At 39.1% G+C, this 27,781-nt stretch overlaps 4 protein-coding genes and 1 non-coding gene across 7 annotated transcripts; 3 read left to right on the top strand and 2 right to left on the bottom strand.

Moving 5' to 3' along the window:
* Window positions 1-27,781, bottom strand: numb (NUMB endocytic adaptor protein). Of its 3 annotated transcripts, none has more exons than XM_066736059.1 (10): window positions 27,254-27,781; window positions 7,491-7,661; window positions 6,428-6,499; window positions 6,136-6,354; window positions 5,860-6,046; window positions 5,541-5,789; window positions 5,383-5,403; window positions 4,749-4,916; window positions 4,144-4,667; window positions 1-4,008 (listed from the first exon to the last, which is right to left on the bottom strand). In XM_066736059.1, the coding sequence occupies exons 2-10, from the start codon at window positions 7,626-7,628 to the stop codon at window positions 3,667-3,669; spliced, it is 1,920 nt and encodes a 639-aa protein (XP_066592156.1). In that variant the 5' UTR covers window positions 7,629-7,661; window positions 27,254-27,781; the 3' UTR covers window positions 1-3,666. The 3 variants fall into 3 exon arrangements, with proteins under 3 accessions (XP_066592156.1, XP_066592138.1, XP_066592147.1); XM_066736041.1 differs by lacking the exon at window positions 27,254-27,781 and adding an exon at window positions 10,025-11,124; XM_066736050.1 differs by lacking the exons at window positions 5,383-5,403; window positions 27,254-27,781 and adding an exon at window positions 10,025-11,122.
* LOC136779714 (uncharacterized) lies at window positions 15,404-16,912 on the top strand. Its single transcript, XM_066737453.1, has 4 exons — window positions 15,404-15,537; window positions 15,633-15,836; window positions 15,913-16,197; window positions 16,661-16,912. Exons 1-4 carry the CDS (start codon window positions 15,493-15,495, stop codon window positions 16,886-16,888), a joined length of 762 nt encoding a protein of 253 aa, XP_066593550.1. The 5' UTR covers window positions 15,404-15,492; the 3' UTR covers window positions 16,889-16,912.
* LOC136778961 (uncharacterized) lies at window positions 20,919-22,935 on the top strand. Its single transcript, XM_066736200.1, has 4 exons — window positions 20,919-21,504; window positions 21,601-21,813; window positions 21,888-22,175; window positions 22,494-22,935. The coding sequence occupies exons 1-4, from the start codon at window positions 21,457-21,459 to the stop codon at window positions 22,719-22,721; spliced, it is 777 nt and encodes a 258-aa protein (XP_066592297.1). The 5' UTR covers window positions 20,919-21,456; the 3' UTR covers window positions 22,722-22,935.
* Window positions 23,413-24,930, top strand: LOC136778309 (uncharacterized protein PF3D7_1120000-like). Its single transcript, XM_066735034.1, has 4 exons — window positions 23,413-23,557; window positions 23,653-23,865; window positions 23,940-24,233; window positions 24,557-24,930. Exons 1-4 carry the CDS (start codon window positions 23,510-23,512, stop codon window positions 24,785-24,787), a joined length of 786 nt encoding a protein of 261 aa, XP_066591131.1. The 5' UTR covers window positions 23,413-23,509; the 3' UTR covers window positions 24,788-24,930.
* Window positions 25,302-25,464, bottom strand: LOC136783848 (U1 spliceosomal RNA). The gene has a single exon (XR_010824332.1). It is a non-coding gene; the product is annotated as a U1 spliceosomal RNA (small nuclear RNA).

Raw genomic sequence — 27,781 nt, 5'->3', positions numbered from 1 at the left:
TAATCACAACAGATATATAATAAACCGTATCTTTACAGAGGCAAATACATTGTAAAATGAACAAGAGGGTACTTTACGAAATATACACGCATAAGTCGTACGTTGATCCGGGGGATTTTGATCAGCAACGCTATGTACAAAACAACCACGGAAGCGTGCATTATATTCTCAAATTGGCAGCTAACGCGATTGCACTTTTGATTTTGGCACGCAATGCTCCTAAACTTTAGGAAAAATCAATTCCAGTGTCTCCCCGTTCAAATGTATCGTAGTACTACGCATGCACCAGCAACAAATGGAAACACTGAAATCTACTTTTCCATCAACTGGCTAAAGATTATAAAGAATCTTTCAAATAAGAAACATCGGCGCGCCAAAGAAAAATTATAAATATATTTAATGTACGTGCAATAACAGTGCGAACGTATCATTAATTTCATTTTTTTTACAAAATATAAACCAATGTAGACGTTTTCGTCTTGGGTTAACTTCAATTAAATTATACAAATATATTTAGATCTTTATATATATATATATATACTATAATATGTATATATAAGAAAAAAAAGTTTAAAAAAAAAACAACTTAACGTAATAATTATATAGAACAAATCATTGCATAGTGTTATATGTACATCCTGAACTTGTTCTTTTCCGGAAGATCCTAGGAGAAACACGGCTTTGAAAATAACAGAAACGGGAGTCGACAATAGTCGTGTGTTTCTCACTAATAACGTACTACATATGTTAGTGCTTAAGTACATAGATTAAACAACGTTTGTTTTTCTTTGTTCGCATATGTTTTGCGTGTGCTTTTGATTTTCGGCACGGACGGAAGGCGCCTCGTGAAAACCTAATATATATATACTCATCTTCACTGGCTAGAGCATAATTACTCCTTTAAAATCCACATTACGTTTAACCTATTTATATCCCTTTATTCCATACTCAGTTTTCCCGTTTAGGTTATCGAACGTAAGCCACTGTAAACGAGTAAGAACATATTGCATAATGATTTGCTTGGAATCTTCGTATTTTAGCTACGCGAACTACAGTCTGATACCTCCTTTCTGCATCTGACATCCCCATCATTCGCAATTTCTCATGTCGTTGTTCTTATACACTCCTGTATTTATATATACATACGCCACCTCGGCTAGACCGTTAATTATCGTCCTCTATCTCACACACCTTTCTCGCTCGCTCGCTTGCTCTCTCTCTCTCACTCCCTCTCTTTCACTCACTGAAATATCCCTCGATAACTAGAGCGCCAAATTAGTTCTATACACAATACATAAATAATCTATTTTGGGTCCAAGAACTGTCGTCGCTATTTGTATCTTTTGCCTTTTACAATTAAGTACAGAGCATTTTGACACGTATTTACACCGTGTCCAACATAAGTCTGTCTTGCCATAGCTTTGATTAGACGAGTCATACCCTCAATCCGTTCCCAAAGATCGAAAGTTCAGCCGCCCGCTAAAAGGGCTTATCAGTAAGCCAGAGAGACAATACTGCTTAGTACGCGATATATAATATCGATTTCACGTGCGCTTAACTGAGTAGTGCATATTTTGAGCCGAATTTTCATTATTGTAATACATATTTTAAACTGCGATTAAGAATATGCACGCGCCGCTGTGACAAAACATCAATGAGAATCGCTTAACATGTGCCCATAAGTACGTACAATGATATGATGACAATTGTTTCAAGATGGAAATATCTGTTCGCCGAAGCTTTTCATGAATTTCGTCATTATTGCATATATTCCAAGTTTCTTCCAAGTTTTCGCTATAAAGCTAAATGCAACTCGGTCGAATAAATATATATATATATATACATGTATATATATATTTATATATAATAGACAATGATAATGCAAGATGTACTGTCCTCTAAATTCAACATCTAAATTTAATTAAGTAACCGTATGTGCTTCTGTCATTTTTTTTTTTTTGACAATTTTACAGTTATTGTGTTCAAGCTCACAATATTCCTAAAAATTTCGCTAAATCATCACTATTTGTATGGAGCAAAGTATACAGCGGCCTTTAGCTACAACACTCAGTTCGAGTTAAGTACTGGCCCTTTCGATTTATATCACAGTTCGCCATAAAATTTCATCTTTCAAGAAATATACCACATTAACTGGGTAAAGCGTGCGCGCTCCACATTCATTTCGACAAGTGGATTTAATTGAAAATTAATGTTCCTCTGCATACGATCATTTCAAAAAAAAGAATCAATCGTTCTTGGTTCAAATCCGTATCTTGCTTGTGAAAATTGACTACGTTATGTATCATCTAGAAAAATTACTTAACTTAAACTTCATTTCGCAAATATTTACTTCTTAGAAGGTATAATAGCTGCGACTGCAGTAGCTGCTAGCACAAGCTGTCGAAAGCTGTTAGTTTACTAAAAGATAGTTTCTTAATGCGCACCATAGCAAAAATTTTATTGATAATTGTTAATTGCGGTCATCTGTTTCAAAATCATCGAGCTGTGGATCCTATTCACTTCAGTCGCGTTATACTCGATCTCAGAATTATTTCCGTATGATTTATTCTATCAGCCATATAAAATGGTAAAGAATTATTATATTTTAAAATTGTTGAAAAGTCACCAGTAGATAAATAAGAAATGTGTGTGTGTGTGTGTGTTAGTAGATGTAGAGCTTAAATCGTAATATATCTCTTAAGTACAAATGCATCTTCCACTAGTAAAGATTTTCTCTAATCCCAGATTTCAATTTCAATTTAAAGAAATACAGATGAATTTTACAATTATCAATAGAAACATCAGTCCTTTATATCCCGTTTAAAAGATTGTTAGTCTTTAAATCTTTCCCTGTCAAAGTTTGTTATTCAACGTCAATAGAATACGTGTGTGCAAAGATCAGAGGATATACAGCAGAGTAGAAGATGTGGAGGGATAATTCTAAATTCTCGTGGTATCACTAATGTGCACGGAAAAGAATATTCGATGGTTTTAACAAATGGCGCGCAATACAATTATGATTGAACTTTACTCAGGTGACTTCACTTAATCGTTCGAGAATTTGCTCGAAATGGAGCATGAGCACACATCTGGGCCTTTGTCTTGCACAAATCGTACCTAAGTACATCGCGATGATTATTATTATCCTTCGAATTAATTATGTACATTGAATTTCGAACGGCGAAACATAGACCACGCGGCTTTACGTATTAATTTAAGTTGCTCGACGCTGCTTGAACATTTAGCATATTTACTTTTGTTCAAGGTTCGCATTTGTGGCGCTCGTACATAAAACTAATTAAAGTACTCCACGGTACTTTGTGCGATTTCACTGCTACGGTCGCTATTTGTGATTTAAACAATGAACATAAAAGTTCCTGATCGCTCGATATACATCTTTCGAAATGCCCTTTAACTAGGAGTAAACGGGCGATCGAACTATTCTTCGGAATCTAGCGTACACTAAGCTGAGAACTTCTATTGTATCCTGCTAGCCTAAAAACGACTGGTTCAGAAAGCTAAGGCGGTCATCGTCGAGCTTGTCAGTGTCTGGCCTTTAAACCGACCTAATTACGGTTGATATATCATGTCGCCTGAACCGGTTTGCAGCCGTCATTATGTGTTAGAGCGAAAGAATTTGGCCACACTATTAATGAAATCCTGACGCTATAATTGTACTTGAAAAGCTTGAGTCGCATTCGGCATAATGAAAGGATTCGTCGTGGAGGACTGGCGCAAATTTCTCGCCGCGATTTCTGCCCATTCCGCATCGAATGGATCCGATGGTCCTCCTCTGGAAGCAACTTGGCTCATGGCCGCTGACCCAAGCGAGAGAGCTCTAGCATGGAGAGGAGGAGGTCGACGTGTACTGGTCGGTGGTGGTGGTGGTGGTGGTGGAGGAACTGGAACTGGCGAGGTAGACTGCACTGCTGCTGGCACCGATCCAGTGATGCTACCGAGCCATTGTTCCGGTTTTGGCAATGGGGTTGCTGTTGATACAGGCTGAACCTGTTGAAGGCAAAGGCTCTTAAAATATACTCCATTAGATTCTAATTTTACACAAGCATACGTCCATTGTGCGAGATTAAATATTCCTTCGGACGTCACTCGAACGTAAAAATACAAGGATATTATTTCACTTACCGGAGCTGTAGAAATTGCCACTTCCAGGGATACGTTTGGTGTTACCAGAGTTATGTCTGTGGTGGTTACAGATATTGGCTGAGAAGTTACAGCCTCCACAGCATTAGGAGAGATGGTCTTCGACGTTATTGCTGTATTGATAGGAATCGGCGACCTGCTCATTACAGGTGTTGTTACATTGTTCAAGGAAGATGTAGACGTCGTACTGAATGCAGGACTGGTAGCTATCGGTGGGACATTATATGGGATAACGCTTGTAACCGAGGAAGGCGTGCTCATTACATTTGACGTTGTCACATTGGTTCTCGAGGGAGCTGGGCTGGTGCTGCTACCTTTGCTCAAGACAGGAGTGAACCTGCCATTTCCGGAGAGGATCGGTGAAGGAGATTCGTGCCAGCTGGGGCCGACTCGACTCAGATTATTGAGATCATCGTTCTTATTATCATTATCATCATTGTTATTATTATTATTCGCACTCGGCCCATTCTGAATTTTCATATCATCCATCGAGCTACTACTCGTTACTGAAATTGCAATTGTACAAGATGAACTGTAGCCGTTACGATTCCGTCGACACCGGGGAGAAGCGATTCCGATGTGCATACCTGATCGCGCAGTATCCGCAAATAGCGTTTTCGTGACTGAACTGGTCTGAGAAGGCGTTAGACCAAAATCGTCATTGCTAGAAAGTAAGGAAAGTCCATGAGAAAGCTGTTGACACATCGCTGAGACACTGTCCTGGCCACCTGGTGATATCTCAGGAATGGGGCTGACTGTGAAAAGAAAAATAGAATCTCGTTAATATCAAATATTAACTCTATAACAGATACAAATTAAAGGATAGTGTCTGTGCACGATATATTGTGCTGTTAGCTACGTAACGCATGCTAATCAACGCGTAATTACAAAATAGTATACAGAATCCACTGGGAATAGAAGAGTGGGATCAGTATCAACATTCCAGGAACGAAAGTAATCCACATAGAAAAATTGAGACGAGCGTCTTAAGGAAACGTCTCGACGTCGATCGACAACTATTACTCCTACGAGGAGGATCTTCTATAATCTACATGATATTTTAGTGATTAACAACCAAGATTCTGTGACTCAATATCATCAAATATATATATATATATATATATATATATATACAAGTACACAGGTAAACAAGCATGAGTCAAGCAATCCCAATTAACAGGCAACGTGTAAATAAATGTTAACGGATTAAGGAATAATGACCTTCGTCATATCCTTCGAATTCTGTTATAAAAATCAAGAAATTCATCATTATCGTAATAAATCAAATCTTTTTCTGTTCGTCAAATGCCAATAGACAGATAGTAGTACAGTATGCATTATAGCCGAAGCTCGTTTAGAAACATAATTGATGTACACACCTGGTGGTTTCATAGGTACATTAATTGGAGGCATTCGCGAGAGATCCGTTGGCTCCAGGCTATGACTTCGTGTGCGTTCAAGATTACTGGGAAGATCATTAACTCTAAGACTAAGCTGCCTCTTAAATGGTGAAGCCTGGTTGAGCTGCGTGAAACCACGAAAAGAACCTTGCCGCTCCAACATCGATGGAGTTGCGTGAGGTCTTTCGATAGCAAATGGGTTATATACTTGTTTAACAGGAGGAACATCTAAAATTTTAAATAATGTTATAGAATCGCATAAAAATTCACTCGTTCGTCTAATATACCAAATACCAACCAATTGCTCTTTCACGTGGATCCTGCAATCGTTCTGTCAAGCTTGCTTGTCTGAAGCTACCACTTCTCGTAAATGTCGATGTTTTTGTGTCGAAAGACATGGTAACGCCACATTCTTTGTCCCTGCGTTGTTTTCTCTCCAAGCAAGCGGCAAAGGCACAACCAACCGCGTGGCTCAATCTTTCTCCCTAAAAATTTAAGTTGCTCGTGACATTATCTGTGTTCTTTGAGTATAGATAAACTATAAGGTTTCTCCCTTTCAATGTCGATCACTCACAGATTCCTTCAACGCCAAAAACCCATGGCACATCCATCTCCTAGTAGTACCGTCCCTACAAATGTAACTGAAGCCTTTTTCGTGGTTCCTATCAGGAGCACAAAACGATACCTTTTCAATCGTTTGATCAACTATCAATCCTTTTGTTTCATCTTCCACTACACGCAGACCATCTCCAGAAACATGAAGAATCGCTCGAACGGGTCTTCGTCTTGAATTCTACAAAGTAATTCATAAACTGTAACTGTGGCTATAATTATTATGCAGAAAAGGGCAAAGTGTCGCTTCTTACTCTGAGAACCTTGAGAGCTTCCTCGCACACCTGCATTCCTCTCGACTCGAACACCTCGACGCAACCCAGGTACTGTAATAGTGTAATTAAAATTAATTATTTCCAATGATAACATCCAAATATTAGTATACTGTATACATATATTAGGGTTGTCGTTAAGAATTATATTTCCAGCGATATCTTATAAAAACTGCTAGCATTTTATGAGAAACTATACAGGCTTCGGCCTTATGGTGTAGAAATAGCAGGAACCTGTACCTCGTGACTTAAAAGTGCGTTTTCGAGGAATTTTGAAGTTCTCCGAAAATAGTTCGTTAAATATGCATTTTTCCTAAAAAAAAATGATACAATTTTTTCTATGAAAAATTAAATATTATATAAAAAAGGTTTAACACACTTTTTTTGTAAAATACATATTTATTAAGGCAATCCAACAAAATTCAGTAAATTAAATTGAAAAATTAAATTAAGTTAAAATACCATGGATGAAAATTTAAACCAGTCATTTTTCTTTATTAATTAACTCCTCAATAATCACGCTACGTAGTAAACTGGTATTCTCATAGATAAAAAATATTAAAAAATTGAAAAAAAAAAAAGTATTTGGCCTTAAGGAAGAAAATATTCCGCTTGGAGTATCTTTACAAATATGCGTTCCATGCAAAAAATGTATAAGGTATTATTTATGTAATATTTCATTCTCCAGAGAAAAGATTCTATACATCTTTTCAGAAAAATGCATATTTAACGAGCTATCTCCGAAAAACTTCGAATTTCCTCATGAAATGTACTTTGAAGGCCCTGAGGCACGGGTTTCTATTATTTCTTCGCGAAAGGCTGAAGCCCGTACAGTTTCCCATCACATATAGCGTTTTATGGGGATAGATATATATTTTGTATAAATTACGATACAATAATAAAATAAATATTAATAAGTCAAGAGTTACGTTAATTAAATAAATACTTCCTGCTAATATTTGCTGTTAAAGATTATACATTTACTTAACCGACGTATAATTGCTTCATGCATTGAAGAAGAAATTTCCAGTTTAGGCCTCTTTACCTTGACATGAAAGGCGCAAGTTGCCGAACGAACCGCGCTCTCATCTGCTTGCCATTGATGCGGTTTGCTAGATTCAGGTACGTGAGCATCTTTCCGCCGTCTGAAGCTGTCCCGAAAGCTCCGCCGCAATCGATCCATCGAGTTTCTTTTCCCAGGTGATCTCTCTCGCTTCTGTGCGACAAAGAACAACAAATGTAATTATGCAATTACTTACTGTAAATAAAAATACGTGCTTCCAAATTTACAAATATTTTCTATGGATCTCATTTGTTACATTAACCTCAATTCTATACTAAGCTCGAATAACCTCAAACCATACAGCGGCTCGGTATGATTCGGGATCACGTGACTCCATCTTTGAATCAAAGAGGAAAATAATATTTAAACTCGTATACCGACAGATAAAAAGATCAGTCCATGAACATACAATTCTATTTATCTTTGTAACTAGAATAGATATCAATTTTTTGTACAAAAGCTATTCGAGTGCAAATCAAAAGACGCCTCGAAAGAACTTATACGAAGAATTGATATCTCTTATATAGTTATGTAGAGAGTTAAACAGAGAATTTTATATTCATGATCTAGGTCGTTTTATCTAGCTGACCCTTATAAAATGAATAACCGTTCATTGAGTATGGTCCAATTAAACAAAGAAAAAGAAGAATACTCAAATTTTTTGTATTCTTATAATAATTTTATAGTAAAGTTAAACACTATACAGTTTATACATATTTGTAGAAGTGGGGGTAACCCTTGAACGTACTTTGATGTAAAATGAAATTAGAAAATAAATATAGCTGGTGCGAATGCGCGCCAATGTATGGCTCGAGGGTTAATTACAGTATCCAGCTTTTAGCGTGCTTAAATTAGCCATAAGTTTACATCGATGAACCTATAGGAGCTAATTGAGTTTCTAACCCCAGGCGATCTTTCTCGCTTCCCTGTATTGGAAGAGTAGAAGTGTAATCATGTAATAATACACTATATATATAATAGCAGAAAATCCATCGTCGATACGAGCATCCAAGCAAATTTTACAGTTTTTATTACATTGTTACAAAATGTTACTTTTATTAGCATGTAGCAGCGATTTAAATTAGTGGTAAGTATCTATTGACGAAGCTAGAAGTTGAGGTAAAAAACTTGATTCTCATCGAATGTTGAGAGAACGAGGCAGTCTCATGGCAACGGCTTTGACGAGACGACGTTTTTAAAGCATGTGATCAAATCTTGTAGCTGGTTCCCAAAGAATCTTTTATATTAGACCCTCCGTTTCACCCCTATTCTCAACCGCAGTTTAATCCCCTTCCCTTTAGCCCTCCTTACACTCGACGCATGGGTAACGGTATAATATATTTCTTTGACTATTCGTTCTTCTCCCCCCCCCCCTCCTGCCTTTATAAAAGTCCCTCGACGGACCAACAGGTTAAATATACTCGTTTCGCATTTAGCGCTTCAGGAACCTGTGAATTTTCATCCCACAGCTGGAAAAATTTCCCAGACACGAGCAAGCCTCTCCTCTCTAATTTATTATAATTTCGACAAAAATATTTATGCCATCCTCTTGGAATAGACGGCTTTTAACTTGAAAAACACTCGAGTATCTCCGGAATTTCCGGAACAATAGGATCGATGTGGATAATTCAGCGATGAATAATGCTAAGCTCGTTAGCATACGCTGCGCGTCTCTTTAGTCCGTCATCTTTCAGACAACAGAATCATCGATTGTTCTCGTCTCACTTGTCCAGCGTAGCATCTTTAGTTTGAAAATTATTATTATTATTGTTGATAGAATATTGACAACATTTCTTAGATTTTTTGCAGAAGCTTAGGCGGAGGTTGTTATAGCATTATAGGAATCAAAGGAAAGTATTAATCGGACAACGCCAGGCAAGCGGTTATCCTTGAGTTCGATTCCCTGACTAGGAATGAGCGTGTGACGTCCACACACTCCAACACATTTATACACATCATAAACCAATCTCATTTGGTTTTATTCGCTTTGGGTAAACGCGTTGAGAAAAAAACACTCAAGAGCGTAATCTAGCGCTGTATTTTGCATAACCGCGCCTACGAACCTCTCAATCCTGCTTTGGTAAGGGGAAAATACGAAAAACTCGCATATTACGACCTTCCTGCAACGTCTTCATTAATGACATCCCGTTTGGGCGGCAAAAAGGTGAAACTGCCAGATGGACGCCAGGAAATCTGTGCGTTATGTTTAAAATGTTTGTATAATACGATATATACATTGTTGAGCATCAATTACATATCGGCCAACACCCACTTTCTATTTTTGCCGATCGTTTCAAATGTGTATATGTATAGGCGCATATATTATCTTTGGTTTACAATCTATAGAACGGATGCATGTTAATCATCGTCAAACTCACGTATGCTTTATTCAATCATGTATATAGAAAAAAGTCGACGATAACTCTTTGGTCGATGTTATTTTTGGCAAAGGTGCACGTACGCTGAAGAGATGAAAGGAGCAAGAGGACCAGATAAGGAGACAAGAGGGAACATACCGACATACGAAGACCATTTCCAGCATGGCTGGTAGGCCGCTCAAGCGGCTGGTGGGCGGACGGGTGTTGGTTTCCCATTTCTGCGTTGCGCTACGATCCAGTATCCAATCCACATCCACCGATCCGATAGACGATGTTTTCGTAACGTGCAGTAGCTTGCTGACCGCGCCAACTACAACTACACGAACCTAAGCCCAAACACAACGGTCCGAGCCCGAGCGTCACTGATCGTCGGCCTCTTTCTCACCTTTTTATTTCGGAGAACCGCTATCACTAACATCCCATACTCCTTAACTTTCTCATCGACATTTCCAGCAATCCAACCTCCACGATTCCTCCTGCACCCATGCGATATCCTAACGAACCGCAGTCTTTGCACAGGCAGCACTTTCACTATTCCGTCGTGGTCGGTATGTTTCTGTCGCACGGAAATCATATGACGTCATCGGAAACTTTGTGCAAGCGCGGTCTTATCCAGCAAAAGTTAAAAAAAAACTCGATCACACTTTATTCTTTAAGTCGTCTCGATCTTGCACTCTTCACACTCCGTCGTCGTTTTGAATCACTGAATTCGTTGAGTGACGGTTGACGGGACGTTTCGCTGAGACACCGATACATGCGTATATCACCAGGTGTGAATGGGATTCGAACGTTTCGTTTGGTTCGGTAGATTTGGTCAGCTGTCAAAGTAAAAATTGCCTGGTATGGCCACGAGATCGGATAGGAATGCGAGGAGAGCGTAGGGTATGAAGGCTCGATCGAGTTGGGGAGGATTATCAAGTTGCGAAGGTAGAATGAGATGGCATCTCGCACGCACGAACGGTCGAAAGGGAGGTTAGGTGTGTAAGAACGCTCACGGTGGCAGCAAGAGAGAGAGAGAGAGAGAGAGAGAGACAGGCGGACCAGGCGCCCCTCACCAGGCAGAAGCAAAACTCTTAACGTTTCTCGCGTTTCTCTTATGAAATGGCGGCGCTAGCTATCGCGTGCACGTAACGTCCCGTGCCGGCCGGTAAGGATGAGCGCATCAAACGGCGTATCGCTCGCGTTGCTCAACGACAAATAATATGTATATATCGACTCCTTTTCTCTCTCTTCTTTTTGTTTCTTTCTCTCTCTATAAAACTGGATGTGCAACTCGCCCCGATGCTACGTCACTAGAGGCCACTCCACTGACTCCACGGAGTGGGATCCCGACCAGTCTCGGTGTACCTTCGTCTGTCTAGACAATTTTCATTTCCCATCTCTCTTACTCTCAATAAAGTGAAATCCTTCAACTGCAGTAGAGAGCCAATATCCTGAACTCTGTCAAACTGTCGAACGATTCCATATGCGACCTGCCGCCTTCTTCGAGAGCCGTCCTTCGGCTCTCGTTCAATTACCGTTATTTTTATTTACGTCAAACGTTGCCATTTCCTTTTCTCGTAAACGCAAGGCTAAAAGATCCACTCCTCTTTTTGTCCACTATAATCACCGCGCAGAACTATCAGGATGCATCCTAATTCATCTCAGTACCAATAAGATGTTCTAATTTCAGCCTTCGGCAATACCGCAAGAAGCTTCCAACGTCATTCGATAGTTTATAAGCGTTGTAACATCGATCGGTCATATTCTAGTTTCACACAGTAACCAATTGACATAGTTCTTGTTTCACAGGTAACATAGGCCCATGGCTATCGTATTCTCATAATCACTTTGCATGTATAGATTTTCCCCTGTGTTTTTCTCACTCTTATTATTATTATTATCGTAGAGCGACCTTTATTCTCGGAGTGCTTTCTCCGAAGGGCCCGTGACGAACTCTATATACCTTACGACGTTTATATTACAGCAATGTCACTTTCGTTAAACACTGCACTGTCGCGAGTGATTTTCGTGCACAGAGAACATTATTGTGACACGACGTAACACACAGGTTCCCACGATTTTCCGTTAGGGTCACGCTTTAGCTACTTCCGGCGACCCCACCGGAACTCGATGAACGTTTCTGTCTCTCAATACACGCATACAGTCACAGTCGCTCGCACGCACGCTGACTACCTTCGCACATCTCCCAAGCGACAATTACACATTCCACAAAGTGCAATTGCACCGGTTTATTAATAAGCCTTCAAAACACATTTGCAGGAAGAAAATCCAATAAAGCTGATTCACCGTATTACGAATGGCCAATAATAGCGTTGAATCAAAACAGTGCAGTATAAATCGAGCAAACTCGAACAATAGTCAACAATGAAAAACCAAATGTTAACCTCCAAAGTGTTAAATAAGATTCTATAATAGAGTCCATAAGAGTGGGTCGTAAGACGCATTAGTCAGTTCGCATTCCTCTAATGAGATGTTGAACAAAGATATGATTGTTGAGCGAGTCGAAGAAAATTACGTTGCACAATGGACACTTTAACTGCTGGAGCGTAACTTTTGAAAGAGCGATGAAGCGTTGATAGTGATGCTGACGATTTTTTCAGGACCTGTCATCGCACGCCAGGCGGAGGCGAAGGAACGAAACAAAGAGGATCGACGAAGGTGCAGCACACTCACGTAGGTCCCAAAGCCATTCTACTCCAGCCAGAGTGATAAAAACTTTGGACTGTGTTATGGTTAGAGTGGAGTGACGATAACTGGAGGATGGATCGAATGGTGAAGACGAATGGAAGCAACGATCTCAATGGCCGAACCGTTTTCTCGCTGCAGCGTTCGTGCAGTGGAAGAAACGTGCAACAACCCTGTCCCCCACCCTACTGAGTGAAGAATCGAGATGCGAGCGCCGGGAGTCGGGAGTGTCGGGACTGGTCGGCCGGTCGGGGACGGGTCGGGTCGGCCGGGACTCGGTTGGGCCCGGTCCCTCTACGGCTCAACGGCTCTACCCTATGCGGTCTACTCTCAACGCCAGGGCCGTACCTATGCAGCAACCAATACACGCGCAGCTGCGCCCCCGGTCATCACTCTCCGTGCACAAAAGAAGTATCGTAAACTGGGCAGTAGTACCAGTCTGAAAATTGCAGTCATCGTTCCTGCAGCATAACTAGCACGAGGCAAAAACTCGATACGCTTCTTGGGAGACGTCAGAATCCTATATAGATGAGAGAGTATCGCGAGCAGGTTGCTTCTTCGACTACCATGGCTTATAGTATAAATACTTAAACCGGTTTCAACATACATGATTTAAAATTTTTATTTCACCAGCCAGTAGCAGCTCCCATCTGTGGGAGTCCAAGAGCTCGCTTTAATTTCAACCTTAACACGCCAATGCTTTTCGCCATATAGGAATGCAGGAATGCATCACTGGAATATTGTAAGGGAAAAATTATGAAGCGCTTGTTCCGACTTTGGACTATGAATGGTGAGGTACATGGAAGGAAAATATATCCACTACTGGGATAGCAAGCTGTAAGGATTGCAGCTGCCATGGGGATTGTAGTTGCGTGCATCTGCTGAGAGCTGTAAGGCCCAGCATGAGCCTCGCCAAAGATCTCTCTTCCTTGTGCCACACTGCTTCCTACTTTTTCTCATCTCCTTTATTTTTTACCAACTCGAATCATCCAAAACTGGCCAACGAGGCGAACAAAAATTAGTCCGTGTAATATAGCGCTCTACTTCTGACGTTACACTAAGGGGATGACAATTTTTTTCATGCTTTCCCAAGTATTTATTTTTGGACGTCGCTCTTACTGCCGCTTAATTTTTTACGCGAGGGAATCAGCACTGATATAAAAATATATTTATTAGTACCAACCAACTGCTGTGGTTATCTATGTCACAGTCTCTGTGTAGTCATGTACAATTATACATTGCGAGAAGGTGCAATCTGAAGACAAGTTTGCCTAAGATAAGAAACGAGACACAATGCCGAGTGTGATACGTACCTTGGCAGACGTTGGAAGAAAAAATTGAGTTTGCTCTTTTGAAATTTGGTAAAATTATTAGTGTGTACCGAGAGTTTTTGTTAAAAATAAGAAATTGGATGATTTTGATGATTGCGTTTGTAAGAGTTGGAAGGTCTGCGATATATATCGATCGAAGCTTTGTTGAGGAGTGGCGAGATGAAAATGGCAATAGCTGCGTGCACGTGCATATAAATACACTAGTGGAACCATATGGTCGTAGGTATAAGACCATATGCTGGTGTATTCCCATGCATGCGCCTACGCAATTAGCAGGTAGCAGCATTGACATGAATGCCGAACATTTTAAGGTCACCTGTCCAGCACTGCCACTCTTCAGCTATTGTCTCAAATTTGACACGAATCAATATTTATTCGATTAATGATAAATAATCGAACGACTCGGACTTCCGTCATTAGACTCATCATTTTTTAGAAGCAAGTTCCGTTCCTTCGCTACAAATCACCTATTATAAGAGAGACAATGCTTAATTATCCGTCAATTAACACACATCATTATTTTACACGCAATAAGCGAATATTACTCTGTACTGTTTCGCGTGCGAATATTTGTTGTCACTGCGATGTATCAGAAGTAACAGTGCTACTGCGGCTATGGGTAATCCGAACATGAGAATTTTTTAGTCAAGGCTTCCTCTCGTTTGTTTGATTCGCATAATAAACGGCGAGTAACAATAGGAGGGGTATCGTATACTCGCATGGGATCCACGAAATCGGGTTATGCCAATTAGCCAGGCATGGAGTAAACTCTTGTGTAAATAATTGATTTGAAAATAACGCTCTATAGCCAAAGATTCTAATGTATATCGATTCTCTGAATTGTTTGATGAATTACAATAGTTGATTTAAGACTCTCCTGCTAAAATCTTAAGGGAATTAATTATATATGTACGAAATAATTAAGTACAATTGCGACTGTTGGCACAGTGATTTTAATATATAGACAATTCTAGTTAAATTTGCTTATCGTCGTTGGTGTGGCGAGTACAAGCGTTATACTAGCCCATGTTAAGATCGTGACATGTATTTCGGAAAACTTTTGTTTTTTATTATAGAAACTATGGATTCAGCAGCCTGAAGAAAGTTGATTTAAGAAAATGTATGCTACAGCATTGTAGTGAGCCAACGCTTCGAATAAAAGCATTAAAAGAAATTAAAGCAAAATTGCGAGCTTCCGAGAACAAATATGAAATCACGCGACAAATAGATTAAGTTGCATGATACTACCGAAAAGACCGTTTACTTTGAAAACAGATATACACGAAATGTCATTAATCTGCAAAATGTTTCGGCGTAGAGGCGGGTCGAATAGGAAATTAATTAGACGCTGTATTTTCATAGACAAATAGACTCACACGTACAACTAACACTGCTCCTATAAGCGTAAATATACAAACAGGTGGAAATATTTCATCTTATGATTTTGGAAACGAGCAAAGAAATTAATTTGACGCAAGTGTTGAACACATACGTTAATTGACAGTGACACTCCTAAATACGAGCGATTCTCTATATAAATGGCAGAATTTTGTTGATTGTCGATATAGTCGAATAATAGAAAGCAAAATGTCGAAACTCCTTCTTGTCCTGTGCCTGCTGGTTGCTACTTATGTAAGTAGATCATTCGTGAAGAGGAGAGATGAATCATTTTTAATAAATCAACCAGTCGTCACCCTTTTAATAATCACGATTATATCTCATTTTAGACGGCCGAGGCTTCTTCGATCCAGGGACAGATCGAAGCCCTTAAGGAGGCTGTCACCCGAATAATCCACGAAGCCATGCGGACCGTCCAAGACGCAATCGAAAAGGCCAAGGTAGCTGCGTTGGATTCCTTGGAAAAAGTGAAGCAGAAGGGTCAAGAGGTCGTTTCAAAGGTTTCAGACGCATTTGACAATTTCATGGACAACGTGAGTAGTCCCCCATATTATATTTCAAAGCTCTTTATCAAGCTTGCCTTTCTTAATTGGAGCCTGCGAATTTCAGGTGGACAAGAAGATCGCTGAAATCACGGCTGCAGCCGATAGCATCGATGTCACCGAGTGTACCCGCTTGGCGAGTGCAATTCGTGAAACTGCTCTTGACGCGACTGCCAAATCAAGGACTTGCGTGCTTGATAAGATCCATGAAGGAGATACCCACGTCGAAAGCATCAATCGTATTGCCAATGAAATATCCCAGGACCTCGCCCAAGCCCAGAAGGCAGCAGAAGACTGTACTGAGGAACGTGATGGAAAAACCAGTCTTAGGTCCTTGCAATGCCTCATGGATGTACGTATAAAATTATATTAACAAGCAGAGGAATACAAGTAAAACGCTGTATACGTCCAGCTTTGAAACGGACGTTATATTTGTGGGCAGACTTTTCATTTATTTCTAAATACAGACTAGTGATAAAAAATTGTTACATTTTCAAAAATTTCCGTCCACTATAAAACGTAGACCAAAATGACGATAGCCACACGCTAAAGCGTAGAGCTAAAGAGAAATGTGGATAGAAACATATAGGTAATATACTGTTCAGTTTTAATAAATATAAATAAATCGTCATATTAGGTAACACGTGTAAAACGGATTTTAATAATATCTGCTATTCGAACGCAAGGAAGAATATTTAATAAAAATTGTTTTCAATTAATTTGCAAAAAAAGGGACTTTGGAAAATTGCTGTTTTTGTATTAGGCTTGTCATTCTTAATGTATTCTAAATTTTCTTTTTACTGTGATTCTTTTAGGCACTCTCGAGGGCTGGATTCATCCTCACCCAGAAAGTATCTCGTGTGGTGAAGGAAGTTGCAAAGCTCTCTTGGACGGTTGGAACCATCGTCCCATCATTGTCGACGTGCGCTACAGACACCACATTCGAAACCCTATACAAGAATTTCGAAGGAGTGTACAAACAGATAGAACACTGTGTCCAAGAAAAGATCCACGAGGCACATGGCACCACTCCTGCGCTCTAAATCAGTCCTTTCATCATCTTTCATATGTAAACGTTAATTATTGGGAGAATAAACATCTTTCTTTGTTTTTTGTTACTTTGTTGTTGGAAAATGTTAATTCTCTGTTCGAATGAAATAAATGATTTCATATTATGTAATTATAATAATTATTTTTTTCTTCCTCTTGTATCGATAATGATATATATACAAAACCATAACTGTGTAGATATTTAAAGGACGTCTTAGTTGGATGGTGCGTGATATCATTGTAAACGCTCGAGTGGCGTTGCACAAGGATCGTGAGAATCGACTAATAGTTTTGCTGCGTCTAACAACATCAAAATTCTAAGAAAATACTTAGTACGTTCCAAGGGTATCGATACGTCCCGTAGATATATTTTAGATGGAATTAGGATATATGCATAATAAACGGCGAGTAACAATTGGAGGGATATCGTATATTCTCATGGGATACACGAATAGGGTTATGCCAATTAGTCAGGCATGGAGTAAACTCTTGTGTAAATAATTGATTTGAAAATAACGTTCTATAGCCTAAAATTCTAATGTATATCAATTCTCTGAATAGTTTGATGAATTACAATAGTTGATTTAAGACTCTCCTGCTAAAATCTTAAGGGAATTAATTATATATGTATGAAATAATTAGGTATAATTACGACTGTTAGCTCAGTGATTTCAATATATAGACAATTCTAGTTAAATTTGCTTATCATCACTGGTGTGGCGAGTACGAGCGTTATACCAGCACGTTAAGATCGTGATATGTATTTCGGAAAACTTTTGAGCTCGAAAGATTATATCATAGTTACGTTATATATATTGTCATGGAAAATGTGTAGGACTTTGGTAATGTGATGAAAGTTGATCTAAGAAATAGCGTATTACAGATCTGTGATATTCTAATATTTTAAATGAAGGCATTAAAACAAATTAGAGCAAATGTGGGAGCATTCAATAATATATTGGTGTATTAAGATTGTCATATGTAATTTGGAAAAATTTTGTTTTTTATTATAGAGCAATGTATGGATTTAACAGTCTGAAGAAAGATGATTTTAGAAAATGTATGTTACAACACTGTGGTGAGCCTACGCTTGGAATAAAAGCATTAAAAAAAATTAAAGCAAAATTGCGAGCTTCCGAGAACAAATATGAAATCACGCGCCAAAGAGATTAACTTGCATGATATTACCGAAAAGACTGTTTGCTTTGAAAACAGATATACACGAAATGTCATTAATCTGCAAAATGTTTCGGCGTAGAGAGGGGTCGAATAGGAAATTAATTAGACGCTGTATTTTCAAAGATAAATAGACCCACACGTACGACTAACACTGCTCTATAAGCGTAAATCGACACACAGGTGGAAATATTTCACCTTATGATTTTGGATGGAAACGAGCAAAGAAATTAATTTGACACAAGTGTTGAACATGCGCTATTTGACCGTGAAACTCCCAAATGCGAGCGATTCCCTATATATAAATGGCAGAAATTTGGGAAATTGATATAGTCGAATACTAGAAAGCAAAATGTCGAAACTCCTTCTTGTCCTGTGCCTGCTCGTGGCTACCGCTTACGTAAGTAGATCATTCATGAAGAGGAGAGATGAATTAATTTTTTATAAATTAACCACTCGTCACCCTTTTAATAATCACGATTCTGTCTGATTTTAGACGGCCGAGGTTTCTGTGCTCAGCTCGATCCAGGAAAAAATCGAAGCCGTAAAGGAAGCCATCGTCCAAACCATCCACAAAGCTATCCAGTCCGTCCAAGAGTCAATCGAAAAGGCCAAGGAAACTGCGTCGGATTCCTTGGAAAAAGTGAAGGAGAAGGGTCAAGAGGTCGCTTCAAAGTTTTACAAAGCTTTTGACAATTTCTTGGAGAAGGTGAGTAGTCCCCCATATTATATTTCAAAGCTCTTTATCGAGCTTGCCTTTCTTAAGAGGAGTCTGCGAATTTCAGGTGGACGAGAAGATCGCTGAAATCACGGCTTCGGCCGATGGCGTCGATGTCACCGAGTGTACCCGCTTGGCCAGTGAAATTCGTGAAACTGCTCTCGACGCGACTGCCAACTCAAGCATTTGCGTGGTTAAAAAGATCCATGAAGGATATCGCTATGTCGAAAGCATCAATCGTATTGCCAATGAAATGTCCCAGGACCTCGCCCTAACCGAGAAGGAAGCAGAAGAATGTACTGAGGGACTTGATGGAATTAAAGCCAGTTCTAAGGCCTTGTATTGCGTCAATGCTGTAAGTAAAATTATATTAACAGGCAGAGGAATACAAGTATAACGCTGTATACGTCTAGCTTTTAAAAGGAAGTCATGTTTGCGGGCAGACTTTTCAGTTACCTCCAAATACAGACTAGTGATTAAAAATTGTTACATTTTCAAACATTTCCGTCAACTACAAAACGTAGACCACAATGACGGTAGCCACACGCTAAAGCGTAGAGGTAAAGACAAATGTGAATAGAAACATATAGGTAATATAATGTTCAGTTTTAAGAAATATAAATAAATCGTCATGTTAGGTAACACGTATAAAGTAGATTTTATTCATATGCTATACGAACGCAAGGAAGAATATTTAATAAAAATTGTTTTCAATTAATTTGTAAAAAAAAGGACTTTGGAAAATTGCTGTTTTTTTATTAGGTTTGTGATTCTTCATGTATTCTAAATTTTCATTTCACTGTGATTCTTTTAGGCACTCTTGAGGGCTGGACACGTCGCCACCGAGAAAGTACCCAGTGTAGTAAAGGAAGTTGTAAAGCTCTCTTGGACGGTTGGAACCATCGTCCCATCATTGTCGACGTGCGCTACAGTCACCACATTCGAAACCCTTTACGAGAAATTCGAAGGAGTGTACAAACAGATAGAACACTGTGTCCAAGAAAAGATCCACGAGGCACATGGCACCACTCCTGCGCTCTAAATCAGTCCTTTCATCATCTTTCATATGTAAACGTCAATTATTAGGAGAATAAACATCTTTCTTTATTTTCTGATACTTTATCGTTGGAAAATGTTGATTCTCTATTCGAACTAAATAAATTATTTTATATTATATAATTATAATGATTATTTTATTTTTCCTCTTGTGTCGATAATGATATATAGAAACAATAACAGTGCAGATATTTAAAGGACGTTTTAATTAGATGGTGCGTAATATCATTGTAACCGAGAGGCATTGCACTAGGTGCGTTAGAATCGACTAATATAGTTTTGCTGTGTCTAACGACACAAAAACCATAATAAAATACTTAGTACGTTCCGAGGTCATCGCTACATTTCGTGGATATATTTTAGATGGAATTAGGATATATGCATAATAAACGGCGAGTTACAATAGGAGGGATATCCTATACTCGCATGGGATTCGCGAAATAGGGTTATGCCAATTAGTCAGGCATGGAGTAAACTCTTGTATAAATAATTGATTTGAAAATAACGCTGTATAACCAAAGATTCCAATGTATATCGATTCTCTGAATTCTTTGATGAATAACAATAGTTGATTTAAGACTCACCTGCTAAAATCTTAAGGGAATTAATTATATATGTACGAAATAATTAGGTATAATTATGGCTGTTAGCTCAGTGATTTCAATATATAGACCATTCTAGTTAAATTTGCTTATCGTCACTGGTATGGCGAGTTCAAGCGTTATACTAACATGTTAAGATCGTGATATGTATTTCGGAAAACTTTTGACCTCGAAAGATTAAATTACAATTATGTTTAGGATTACCATGCCTATTTTATATTAAAATATTTTTCATTATTTGGAACAAGTGTACTTATATAATACTTTATGAATACAAGTAAGTATACAAATAATTTATTTTTAAAAGTATTAAGGAAGGATAGAGAATATTTCAATTTCACATGATACACTTTTTATTTCTTCAAAAATCTTCATACATTTACTTTATTTGGTTTTCCAAAACGTGGCAACTCTAATTATACGTTGTGTATTATTATAGAAACAATTTATAGCTTCAGCAGCCCGAAGAAAGTTGATTTAAGAAAATAAATATTATACAGCACTGTGATGAGCCAAAGTTTGGAATGAAAGCATTATAAAAAATTAGAGCAAAAAATTGCGAACTTTCAACAATAATAATGAAATCAGACAACAAATATTTTCAACTTGCATAATATTGTGAGAATGAAGGGGGAGGGGGGGAGAAGACTGTTTACTCTAAAAACAGACACGAAATGTCATTAATCTGCAAAAGTATTTTGCTGTAGAGAAGAGTCGATTAGGAAATTAATTAGATGTTGTATTTTCAAAGATAAATAGACTCACACGTGCGACTAACAGTTTCTATAGGTGTAAATCGACATACAGGTGGAAATATTTCATTTTAATGATTTTGGAGATGAACGAAGAGATTAATTATTCTATGTTAAAGACATATAACGTTAATTGCACATTGACACAAGTGGCGAACATACGCTGTTTGACCGTGACACCCCTAAATACGAGCGATTCTCTATATAAATGACAGAATTTTATTGAATGTCGATATAGTCGAATATCAGAAAGCAAAATGTCGAAACTCCTTCTTGTCCTGTGCCTGCTCGTGGCTACCGCTTACGTAAGTAGATCATTCATGAAGAGGAGAGATGAATTAATTTTTTATAAATTAACCACTCGTCACCCTTTTAATAATCACGATTCTGTCTGATTTTAGACGGCCGAGGCTTCTTTGCTTGACTCGGTGAAGGAAAAAATCGAAGCCGTTAAAGAGACCATCGCCCAAATCATCAGCAGCGCTGTCCAGACCGTCCAGGATGCCGTCGACAAGGCCAAGCAATCTGCGATGGATTTGGCGGAAAAACTAAAGGCGAAGGCTCAAGAGATTTCTAAAAAGTTCTACGAAAGTGTCGACGAATTCCTGAAGAAGGTAAGTAATCCTCCACTATAATTCGAAGCTGTACGTCGAGCTTTCCTTTCTTAATTGGAGTGTGCGAATTTCAGGTGGACGAGAAGATCGCTGAAATCACGGCTTCGGCCGATGGCGTCGATGTCACCCAGTGTACCCGCATGGGAAGTCAAATCCGTCAAACTGCTATGGAAATGGTTGCCAATGCAAGTACTTGCGTGGTTGACAAGATCGACGAAGGCACTGACTATATCGAAAACATCAACCTTATTGCCAATGAAATATCCCAGAACCTCACCGAGATCAGCAAGGAAGCAGGAGAGTGTACTGAGGGAATCGATGGAGTTCAAACTGGAGCTAAGGCCTTGTATTGCATCAATTCTGTACGTAAAATTATATCGATAAGCAGAGGAACAGTAATATAACGCTGTATACGTCCAACTTTCAAAAGGGCGTCATAATATAATGTTCACACACACACACACACACAGACAGTTTTAATAAATATAAATAAAGAGTCATATTTGGTAACAGGTGTAAAGCGGATTTTAATAGAATCAGCTATTCGAACGCAAGTAAAAATATTTGATAAAGATTGTTTTCTATCAATTTGTAGAAAAAAGGGACGTTGATAAATTTGTTTTTGTAGGGTTGTTACTCTTAATGTATTCTAAATTTTCATTTTATTATGATTCTTTCAGGCATTCTTGAGGGCTACATACACCGCCACCAAGAAAGTACCCGCTGTCTTGAAGAACGTTGCGAAACTCTCTTGGATGGTTGGAACCATCTTTCCATCATTATCCACTTGCGCTACTACCACTTCACTCGCAACTCTGTACGAGGATTTCACCGATGTATACCAAAGGATGAAGTACTGTGCCCAAGAAAAGATCCACGAGGCACATGGCACCACCCCCGCACTCTAAATCGGTCCTTCTACCATCTTTCACATGTAAACGCAAATTATTGGGAGAATAAACATGTTTGTTTATTGTCTGATGGTTTGTTGTTGGAAAATGTTAATTCTCTATTCGAATGAAATAAATTATTTCATGTTGTGTAATTATAATGATTATTTTTTGCTTCCTCTTGCATCGATAATGACATTTGCAAAACAATAACAGTGCAGATATTTAAAGGACGCTTTAATTAAATGGCGCGTGATATCATTGTAACGGAGACACATTGCACATGTTGCACGAGTATCAGTAAGTTTTCTTGATTTTACGTGCGAACTGTGCTCGGGTGTAAATATTTCACCTTGATATGATATTGGAGATTTTATCGAAGAGATTATTATTTTATTTGGGGAAAACATCTGCCATGTTTACACAAAACGTCCTATATGCATTTTTTAACATTTCATTTACACTTACGCAAATACTAGTGAATTCTCATACATTTGTTTATCTATTCCCCTAAATTATACTGACCATGTTAGCCACATCCTACAATCACAAAAACGTTTTAAATTCTGCCATATATACAAACTAAGTAAGTTAGTTTACTTAGAAAGTCCATTTTGCAGGTTTATTTTTATGTCAAATAAGAAGTTTTTCATAATCACGTTAGATATCGCGTTAATTGTACATAGTCCGCAAGTGGTAAAACGTGCACTGTTTGACCGTGACACCCCGAAATGCCAGCGATGCTTTATATATATAAATGGTAGAATTTTGTTGAAGGCGGATATAGTTGAATACCAGAACGCAAAATGTCGAAACTGCTTATTTTCCTGTGCCTGTTCGTGGCTACCGCTTACGTAAGTCAATCTTTCGTATAAAAAGTAAGAAATAAACTAGTTTTTTGTTAATTAACCAAACACTCTTTAATAATAACGATCATTTTTAATTTTAGGCGAAAGAGTCGTCTTTGCTCCATTCTATCCACCAGAAGATCCACGGTGTGGAAAACGACATCTCTGAAACGATCAACAGCGCCATCCAAGGCATTAAAGATTTCATCGATAATCCCAAGGAAATTATCATAGAAATCAGAAAAGAATTAAAGAAAATATCTCAACGGATTTCTAACAACGTTTATATAGCTATTCACAATTTCCTGAAGACGGTAAGTAATCGTCCACTAGATTTCAAGACTATCCATCGAACTCGTCTTTCACAAGTAAAATCTGCCAACTTCAGGTGGATAAGCAAGTCGCTGAAATCACAGCTATCGCCGGTCGCGTCGATATTACCGACTGTGTCAACGAAGCGAAACGTGAGATAAACTATTTAACTGACGAAATTACTGCCAATGTAAGCTCTTGCGTGGATGCGAGAACCAAGGAGGCAAACATATATATTGAACAACTTAACATTACGATACAAGAAACGTTTAAGAATCTCACTTTGCTCAGAAACGAATTCTCCGAATGCAACGAGGAGGGAAGCAATGGGAGTCAAAACAGTGATGAAGCTATCTGTTGTGCCAACGCTGTACGTATTATAAGATTATAGCACACTCGCATCGGGAGACGAAAATTCCCGTTACTCGAGGACAACACTTATTTTTGAAAACAAAAATTTTTGTTTCCCGATGCGAATGTCATAATAAACAGAGAGTAGCATATATATATATATAGCAGTTTTAAGCGGAACGCGCTAACGTATGTATATTCGAACGCACACGCATGAACGTGTTTGACCAAAACCGTTTTGTGTGCATTTGTAAACAAGTGGCGCTGATAAACCGCTATTTATTTTTGTGCCTATGCGTGTTAATTTAGTCTACAAATTTTATTTTTCTGTCATCCTTTCAGGCCATTATAAAGAGTGTAATCACCGACTTCAAGTATGTGGCCACTGAAATAAGGATCATTTCAAAACTTTCTTGGAAGGTCGCAACTATTGTCATCCCATCCTTTGAGCATTGTAATGATTTGGCTTCAGAAACAGCCCTAGAGAAACAAGCCAATGTCATTCTCGATAACTTGAATAAGTGTATCCAAGAAAAGATACACGAGTCACATACTTCCACCACTGCACACTAAAAATCGACCTCTCTACTAATTATATATATATAAATGCAAATTGTTGAAAAAATTGAGATCTTTGTTTATTTTCTGATGGTTTGTCGTTGGAAAATGTTAATTCTGTTTGAATGAAATAAATTATTTCATGTTGTATAATTATACGATTATTCATATTTTCTTTCTATAGCGCATCGATAATATTTTATGCGAAATAGTAACGCAAATATTTAAGGAGACGTTTTAGTTCCATCGTGCGGTATCACAGCATCCGAGTGGCGTTGCACAAGTTGCGCGCGGATCAATAAGTTGCCGTGTTATATGTGCGATCTGTCGACAGGTGTAAGAAAGCAGTATAGTACTCACACACGCACACACACATCAGTAGGCTTACTTTTGCAGCATCACGTCAACCGGTGACGTAGAAAAAGAGCCGCATAAATCGATAAAATTCTTATTTTAGGTTACCCATGGAACCTCCCGTTTCATCAATATACGCAACCTATTGTAGAAAGAGAATTATGTTATTTTGAGATTAGGGACAGCGCGAACGCAGATCCCTGCTACCAAAAATTGTGCGCTCGATATACCCACTAAGGGGTATTCGCAAGGGTCAGCCCAACCTTTGTGCAATGGAGAGGCCTCGCCCAGGAGGAATCGCCTTCTTGATCACGATATCCTCCGCGCCAAGTAAGTTATAACGAGCGTTCGAGCATCTCCTCTTTAATCCAATTCAGTTGACAATTCCACTCGCGAGAAATCCTATAAACAAATTAGGTCATCTAGCGGTATAAAAAAAATTCTTTTATTTAAGTGTCAAGTGGCTGATCGTCAATCTTGTATTTATATTTTCATAGGAGTACACAATTTTCTCAACCCACCTCCCCTCCCCTAATCACCTCTTTGTTCAAAAGGTTATAAAAAAGACGCTAGTTTGGCTACTGTGGCTACTGTATTCTCCGTTATTACAGGAAACAGAAAAACTAAAATCAACATCCGAAGGTACTAAGAGAACTAAAAGATGACAAACTCCCGATGAAATAACCTTTAATTCGAGCTCAGAGGGCTCGGATGTGTTGGGATGTGTCGCAAGTTAGGTAGGTTATGTTGTTTACCGATGGTATTAAGAAATTAAATTTAACGGTTGAATTTCAGGAAGACTGCTCGATTCGTGTTTCTCGCATAGACCAACCGTACAATACAAGTGCATTCATGGAGAAATGGATCACACGCTTCTTGACGTGTAAACACGAACGGCTCTTATGCGGACATCGATAAAGTCACGAAATTCGATATCCTTGCGCAGTCCACTTTTCCTCATTCCAGTTGACGCGCAGAGAGAAATTTATCAAAAGTAGGAAGAAGCAATTAAACTATTATGCACAGTACGTTTGCTGGTAAACAGAGTCGAAGAAAAGATACGCTAAAGAAAGGCAATTGGCGGATACGGTACGAGAGCAAGAAGCAAGTGCGCCCATAAAAGACGCTTGCAGGTGCAGCAGACCCCCTATACCTCCATCTTTCTCTTTCTAGGTGTTTGCAGTTTGGGTCGGCCTGGTTCCACTCAGTTCCACTCCCCCCGATCGATAGTCTAAACTCGAGTCTAAAAGAGAACGCGAAACGATCCTGTTACAAATATATACACATGTATATGTAAGGGGGGAGGGCACGTGACGTCACGCTATAAAACAATACTACGTACAGCGAGGATCAAGGTTAGACAAGCCGCAGAATCGTCGTGACTATACGGTAACTCCAGCACCCGGGGCACAGACTAACCTAACCTAACCTTACAGAAGATCCAATCAATCAGGAGGGAAGGAACAGGAAGTAACGACGAAGAGCGACAACGAGAAATATATGACGGCAGAGCGTGACGAGGTGGCTGGTCCCAATCACCGAAGCTTGAGCGTAGAGAGGATAAGCACGCGACATCCGGCCTTACGTAATCCTTACGCACGTTTCTCAGTTCGTCAACTCCAGAGAATAAGCGTCCCCCCCCCCCCCCTATCCATCAAATCTTTACCTAGAAATTCATTTCGAAGCATTGACTCGCGCAACGTTGCAAATCTCAAACTGAGAAGGAGTGGGGAGAAGCAGAGGGGACTCATTTGGATAAATGCAACTTCATCGTATCGCTTCATTCGGATTGATTGTTGTTAAACTCGAGTAATGGTCGATGCTTTGCACGGTTGACATTTCTATAATAACTTAACGCTGACCACGTGTTTCCTTTAATCGATAGAGTTTTTATTTCGATGCACACGATGAATGCATTTATAATGAAGCTGATCGACCAAACGCAAGAGCACAAAATCGTGAGATTCTTATTGGCGTTGGCCGAAATCGATAATCGCAGGAGTTAAAGTTTAACTTACGTCGCCGACCTATAAAAGTGTGCACTTATAATAACGCCTAGATTCTCTACGAGAAAAAAGGTGGGGCAAGCTGTGGTCCAATCGGGAATTTTGCATGCTTCTCACTTACCTAATTGGAGTTTTACGACGTGTTTTCGTCCGAACACACGGATCCTTGCGAGAAAAGGCCAAAGTTTCACTTGTCTGTCTCGAAGCAGCGCCTCACTATCAAGTGAAAAGCAGTGAACTCGCTTACTGCTACGGATAAATAAGCGGAACGATGAGTTTAAAGAAGGCGGGAGAGAAAGAGAGAGAGAGAGAGAGAGGGCGAGTGAGAGAAAGACGGGCAAAGGGAGGAGGCAGCGCGGAAACGAAGAAACGGTATTCTTAGTGCTCTAACAGCGGATTTCACCGGTTAAAAGTCAATTTGACGTTCGAGTTAAAGGCGATGGTGCACAGTGTCAGTGTAAGCGATAGACGCATCAGCAACAGGATCAACTTTCAAAACAATAACGACTGTCGTATCACGCACTGTCCCCCCTCTATTAAATTTTCAATCTCTCGCCAATCTTTCACAATTTGCGGATAAACATTTTTACATTACGGCAGAGAGCCCGGCACTCGGGCCTTCTGTATCGGCTCCTGCCGTATTCCCGTT

Source organism: Prorops nasuta, unplaced genomic scaffold (assembly GCF_024137725.1).
Source record: "Prorops nasuta isolate Cenicafe-Biocafe unplaced genomic scaffold, Cenicafe_Pnas_1.2 PNAS00002, whole genome shotgun sequence".
In the NCBI taxonomy this organism is placed as follows: domain Eukaryota; kingdom Metazoa; phylum Arthropoda; class Insecta; order Hymenoptera; family Bethylidae; genus Prorops; species Prorops nasuta.
Note: the sequence above shows the minus strand (reverse complement) of the source record. Positions and strands in the feature narration are given on the sequence as shown.

Excerpts from the sequence above, each read along its gene's own strand:
- numb (XM_066736041.1), bottom strand. The coding sequence starts at position 10,102 with ATGGGAAACCAACACCCGTCCGCCCACCAGCCGCTTGAGCGGCCTACC. Across the intron at positions 7,662-10,024 it reads GAAATGGTCTTCGTATGTCG|AAGCGAGAGAGATCACCTGG; the intron begins GTATGTTCCCTC and ends TTTGTCGCACAG. Across the intron at positions 4,917-5,382 it reads ATTCGAAGGATATGACGAAG|TCAGCCCCATTCCTGAGATA; the intron begins GTCATTATTCCT and ends TTCTTTTCACAG.
- LOC136779714 (XM_066737453.1), top strand. The coding sequence starts at position 15,493 with ATGTCGAAACTCCTTCTTGTCCTGTGCCTGCTGGTTGCTACTTAT. Across the intron at positions 15,538-15,632 it reads GCCTGCTGGTTGCTACTTAT|ACGGCCGAGGCTTCTTCGAT; the intron begins GTAAGTAGATCA and ends ATCTCATTTTAG. Across the intron at positions 15,837-15,912 it reads TTGACAATTTCATGGACAAC|GTGGACAAGAAGATCGCTGA; the intron begins GTGAGTAGTCCC and ends TGCGAATTTCAG.
- LOC136778961 (XM_066736200.1), top strand. The coding sequence starts at position 21,457 with ATGTCGAAACTCCTTCTTGTCCTGTGCCTGCTCGTGGCTACCGCTTAC. Across the intron at positions 21,505-21,600 it reads TGCTCGTGGCTACCGCTTAC|ACGGCCGAGGCTTCTTTGCT; the intron begins GTAAGTAGATCA and ends GTCTGATTTTAG. Across the intron at positions 21,814-21,887 it reads TCGACGAATTCCTGAAGAAG|GTGGACGAGAAGATCGCTGA; the intron begins GTAAGTAATCCT and ends TGCGAATTTCAG.
- LOC136778309 (XM_066735034.1), top strand. The coding sequence starts at position 23,510 with ATGTCGAAACTGCTTATTTTCCTGTGCCTGTTCGTGGCTACCGCTTAC. Across the intron at positions 23,866-23,939 it reads TTCACAATTTCCTGAAGACG|GTGGATAAGCAAGTCGCTGA; the intron begins GTAAGTAATCGT and ends TGCCAACTTCAG. Across the intron at positions 24,234-24,556 it reads CTATCTGTTGTGCCAACGCT|GCCATTATAAAGAGTGTAAT; the intron begins GTACGTATTATA and ends TCATCCTTTCAG.